Raw genomic sequence first — 6,000 nt, forward strand, 5'->3', positions numbered from 1 at the left:
GAATTACCAATGAAGGTTTAGTACTTAAAAACAAGCTTGTACAATTCCCCTGCATTCCTACTGAAGTGAAAGACGTTGGAATTTGGTTGTTTCTGTTGTCTTGCTGCTGGCTGGCTAGTTAGCCTCATCTAAGCTAGACAGGTGTTCTCACCGTGACAACCCAGTTTTCCCCTGACTCAGCGTTCTGTTTTTTTCCTCAGCCATTAGCATCCATGCTTCATTTGAGCCAGCCCGCCCCCCCACCTGCCACCCCCCACCCGATACCCCAATAGCTGCCATTTATTATCATCTTTCTCTCTCTCGCTGTCTTATCTTTCCCTGTTCTTCGTCTGTTTAGGGAGATTTGGAGCATAGACCCCTAAAATAGACTAGCATGGCATTTCGGAACACTAGTGGGGGAACTCACATCGACCTCCTTTTGTAGTGTCGTGTAATGTGATTATTTTTACTAAGCAATTCGCCCTTTTTATTACAGTTACATAATTACCAAGGTGTGTAAAAATCAACAATACTGATTGAAAGGTAGGAGATTCTTTTAAACGTTTTGTGCCAGTATTTGACTGAACAACATTTTATGTTCATTAGCTAAAATAATTGAAAGAGAACCTGTATTAAACAAAAGACATGCAGATAAGAATAAGCAACGATAATGTATCTGAAAGGAGAAGTAATCAGAGATGGGAGTAAAACGTACTAACATTGCAAGGCCAAACGAGTGGGGTCCTGTTTCAGCAGGGCAACAGTGACTGATCAGGCCCGGTGAAGCCAGGAGTCCACTGTCCGCGTTGATGTCCTTGTTGCACAGTTGGTCTCCTGGATAGTGGAGACGATGGTGGCGGGTTGTATGAAGGAAGAATCTCAGAGCAGCCGTCAGCCGCAGGAGGGGTGAGATGTCGCATATTGGAGCCTGAATCTGCCTTGTTTGGGGAGGCATACTTCAGAGCTGGAGCTGGTGATCTGCTTCAACAGCAGGGTTACAGACCAGGGTCTCGAAGAAGCATCCGGAGACCGGTTTCAGTGATGGAAACTGAAGAGCCGAGCCTAGAGGGCCTGAGACCAATCAGATGCCTGGGTCCTGAGAACAGAGTGCTTTGCGAAAAACAACTGAGGAAGTTGAAGACTTGGAAGAGCACGTTCAGATTTGATAGTGGGTTTTATATCTGACTTCTCCTCTTAGGAAGTGACTGATACTGCCTTTGTTTGAAGAATGAGTCAATTAAGATATCGTTTTTAAAAAGACTGTCTCAACTTGGAACAGAACTATATCAAACATGACATTTACAAGTGAAGGCATGGTTCAACGATATTACAATAGCATTTTTTAGGTAAGCATTATAAATGATAAATTCACATTATCGATATTATATTTATTGTAAATGCATTTCCCCCCCACCCACTCTGCACCTTTCTAGTATCCAAACAATAAGGTCAAGGACACCAGATCGGGTCCCGACCGATCGAGACTGTTGTCTGTGAAAGTGTGCCGTCTCGCAGGTCAAGATGTGTGAGGAACAAATATCTACCAATAGATCCTGCCACTGGCGTTTTGTTCATTTAATCAAATTTCCCACCAAATATTTAGGATTTCTCATCTTGGACTTAATCCTGAATTGCATGGTGTACTTTGTAAATCTACCCAAGAAATCTGAGGGGGAAAAAACCTGTCACAGGGAGATATTGTAGGAGAATGGCATACCAGGCCAATACCACACCGTATACAAGGTGACATCCCCTTTCCCCGGCGGACTCCCTGTGCAGAGCCCACCTTTGGTTCTCCCCTCTACCCAAACACGTTTATCGGAATGCAATCTTTAGAAAACTCAGCATGCATTCACCAGTCAGGGCCGATGCAGAAATCCTCACCGCCGTTTACTCCTGTAAATAGTTGTTTACGGTGAGATGATGTCTTTGTCCCTGAACAGGGCTTGTCGTGTGCCTCTTTGTTTTCAAGCTGTTCGACGGGACGCAATAGCTCCTATTTATTCCTGGGTACTAACTCTGGGCTTTGGTACATTGTGCGGGTACCGTACTTGCTTCTAGAATTATAGTCTAGGAAAAATGTGGGGTTAGTAAAAAAAAAAAAACACTGTAGAAATTCAGACTGAGAATTGGGTATGTGATGGATTTGGAGTATAAATGAAAATCCAAGGGGCAAGGCAATTTTTGTGTAGTTTTGTCTTGAGAAAAGTTGCTTAAAATGGATGATTAATTATTTACCTATTGATTTATTGCTACCTTCCAAAAGGGCCCTTAAGGATTTGACTTCATATCAGAGGCAAGTGTGGTATTGACATGTGGCATATTGATTACCTTCAGGAGTCCCTGAGGTATCAGTTTTAGTCAGGCCCAATCTAGAATACGCACATCAAATAATGATTACTTCTGGGAACAGACTATTTTATGTTTTAAGCTAGACGCAAGTTAAGAATAAAGATCTAAATGTTCCTCATTTATCTCAATTCCCTTACGATTAACTTGGTCTTGTCTCGATAATTTAGGATTGAAAAACACTTGGTGAAAAATATATCACTTCCAAGATATGCTACCTCAGAACCATTGAAGATTGATTTGTTCACTAATCAAACTGAAATGTAAAGACTTCAGTGAAGACATTGAAGAGGAGGAATAAAATGGAAGATGGAAAAATACAATAAAAGGAGGAATGTGTCACCTCACAAGTCATACTGTATATAACCACAGATTGATTGCATATTCTTATCAATGGGTTTCCATGTGGGCTGAAATTACACTGTACCCGATTAACTATTATCACTTTCTCATTTCTACTATGATACATCACTGAAGGCAGGTTCATCATAATGTAGTTACCCATGCAGTTGTTTTGGATTCAAGTGTTGTGGGCATTGCCTTAGCCTGTCTCTATCAGAGTTGTTGTGTGTGTGTGTGTTTTAGGAGGTGTGTGGTGTGTTCCCTCTTGTTTTGCCACCTTGTCTCTTGAGAGTATGTTTGGCTGTGTGTGTGTCACTTTCTACATAACAACCTGTATTTGCATGAGAACATGCAGGGCGCCCGCCTCAGTTGGCGCCCTGGCATTTCTCTGCACTCCTGTCTTCACCTGAGCACCCCCACCCCCGCCAGTGATTCATACTGAGGGGGTGTCTGGCAGGCTACAAGAAGGATACAGAGAAAAGGGGGGGGGGATAAGGGAGGGAGAAACGGAGGTAATTAGGATGGCGTTCTCTTTCTCTCTTGCTCTTTCTCTTCCAACCCTCCTCTCCTTCATTCCTTCCTCCCTCTACGGACGTGAGCTCCTGCCTGCCAGTGGCGTCGACTGTAGCCCACCTGTGTCAACCTGGTCTAATGACGCCATAGGAAACCAGCAGTGGAATGTTCTAGAAATGTCTGGATACCCTGTCAAGTGTTGCTCCATGCCTCTCCCTGCCCAGTCGAGAGGCTATGTGTGGGCATAAACTGGCAGGAGGAGGGATGTGTCTAAGATTGGGCACTGCCTGGCACCTATGCCAGTTTGATACACCCTCCGTCGCATTCCCTAGTAGGTCCGAAAAGTGAAACGAAGAACTCCATTTACTGACAGAAGGGTAAAGCAGACAGGAACACGTAAGGACAGGGAGAGATTTATTTTGGTGGGGGGGGGGGGGGGAGGCAGGAGTTACAGAGTTCTATTGTAGAAAGTTGGTATTTTACTGTATAATAATGCTGCAGTGAACCCCTTTTTAATTTAGGGACTTCATGATGATCATCTGTGTACGGTGGACATGTATTTACATATGCGAGAGTTGAGGCAAATCAAGCCTAATTAGCTCCTTGTTTGCATTTATTTCGCTACTGGTTTTATCTTTGTAATATATGGGGTTAAGCATGTTAAAATACAAAAATCTGAAACAAAAATATACATTGTTCCAACAGAGAAGGTAGTGCATTAGGTAGTTACCTAAGGATTGGGATTTATGCATTTGGAATGTAAATCTTAAAATGAGTACATTGGATTGAGGTCCACTGCACCTGTACTTTGAACCTCATGAATCCATCCATTCAGCCTTCCTGCATCCCATAAAGCAGGACCAGTTTGGTCCGTTTTTGGTCGGCTTTCCTCAATCCTCGTTCCGTTTTGTTTTTCAATTCCAATAGACTCCCCACTCTTACTGCTGGCTCCATCCTTCACGCTCAAGTTCACTGCAGTAATGAGCAACAAACACCAGAGAAACACAAGCGAAACATTTGCCACCGTATATATATATATATATATATATATATATTATATATGGGTGAATAATTGCCTTGATTAATTGGTTGAGCCAGTATATTGTTCTTCTGCACAATGGCTGGTTTTATCCCCCATAAACACACTCAAATCTCCCCAACATAGTGACACAGGGTCATTACTTGGTAGTTTACTAACTATCAGACAGTTCAAACATATTTAATTATTGTTGACCTCTAGTAGACTTATCATCAATTGCCCAATTTTTGCTTTTGTGTTAATGTGGGCCTGTGCAGGCATTAGGTGTGTGTGTGTGTGTGTTGTAGTTAACAGAGTGTGAAGAGTGAAAGGGCTCCATGGACCATGAACGAACACTCGGATCCATATTCTAGAGAGCAGCCAGAGAAATAGACCTTGCAGTCTCACTACTATGTAGGCGTGGTGTGTGCTGGTGTGGACAGCATGCAAGATGGAAAAGGGAGATTTCTACCAATCCGTTTTTTCCTCTCTCACTTGCCTACCTTCCAGTAGTGTGAGAAGGAACCTGTTCTTTTAGTTGTTTTGTTCTAGTCTTGTATGTGAACTGTAATATTAATAAATGTATTCATTCAACCTTGATGAGCCTTAGTAATACATCTCAAAGAGGAACGACTAAACATGCACTCAGTTCCACTCGTCGTCTTTTGCAGACTGACTAAGGACGTTTTGGTTTGAATATCGTACTGCATCACAAAGCTCTGTTTGGCCCTGTGAAGAAACGTGCCTACTCCAGATCCAAATAAGTCCTGGCGTTCCTGTAATGCAACAGCCCTGGTCACGACACGCTCCCCGCGGTGCGCTCCTCTTCTCTTTGTTTCCTCTGAGGTGACATTGGACAACGGCTCCTGCCCCTCCTCTCCTCTCTCGCCTCCCCCTCTCCATCCGTTCCTGTGCATGTCATCCTCTTTTGCTTCTGTCAAGGGACCAAGCGGCAGCCTCGCAGCCATGGCTCATCACTGAGTGTGAGGGGGGGGGTTCATATTTGTTAAACTACACACATGCATGAACACGGGCACGTCACAACAGAACATGGTGCTCGTGGTGTGAGAATCGCTGGCTGGCGGTGAAGGTGACACGGAGGCGTTAGGAGTAAATCTCATCCCTCGCAAGGAGACCACCCCCCACACCCCACCCCACCCCCTCGGACAAGCGCCTCATAAATGATGAATGCCTCCTCGTCATGAATTAAACACACGCTTTCTCATACACACCCCTTCACCTAGGATAGGAACCTGGGATAATCTCGTATGGCGGCCTTCAACAGGACCGAACTGATAATCAGATTGGACGAGCGGAGGGGAAGGACAAAGGCAGAATAGCACCTAGGCTCCTATCTCAACCTTCTCTTTGTCTTTTTAATGTGTCGCCTCAAGGTCTCTCTCGCTCGCACTGGTGATGCCCAGTGGACACTAAGAACAGCTTTTAAATGGGACCTTAGGTGGTGTTTAATCTCAGATGACATTAGCAATCACAATGTTTGTGATAGGTGTGTGTGTGTATGTCCATTCGATGACGAAGTGGGGATAATATATTAGTGGGTTATATGACTTCCCTGACCTTGTAGAAGCCTTTATCCCCAAAGTGATCCTCTCCAAGGGATTTCAAAGTAACACTATCAACTAGGGGGGAAAAAAATAACAATTTAACAGCCTACGTTACGACGTTGGTCATGGAACACATTTTCCTCTGCCACAGTGATGAAGTGCGAGTCCCTGTTTCTGGCCGGAGTCAACCGATGCCTGGCCATGCAGTTCCACCTGGAGTGTGGCTACACCAGC

The 6,000-nt window shown here is 44.2% G+C and overlaps 1 protein-coding gene across 1 annotated transcript in view; it reads left to right on the forward strand.

The window, feature by feature from the left end:
• ttc27 (tetratricopeptide repeat domain 27) overlaps window positions 1-6,000 on the forward strand; it is a 65,701-nt gene that overhangs the window by 7,481 nt on the left and 52,220 nt on the right. Inside the window, exon 6 of the mRNA XM_062463497.1 lies at window positions 5,918-6,000. This exon is cut by the window's right edge and continues 82 nt beyond it. Within this exon, the coding sequence (XP_062319481.1) occupies window positions 5,918-6,000 (83 nt within the window). The remainder of the gene's footprint in view (window positions 1-5,917) is intronic.

Source organism: Osmerus eperlanus, chromosome 6 (assembly GCF_963692335.1).
Source record: "Osmerus eperlanus chromosome 6, fOsmEpe2.1, whole genome shotgun sequence".
Lineage (NCBI taxonomy): Eukaryota > Metazoa > Chordata > Actinopteri > Osmeriformes > Osmeridae > Osmerus > Osmerus eperlanus.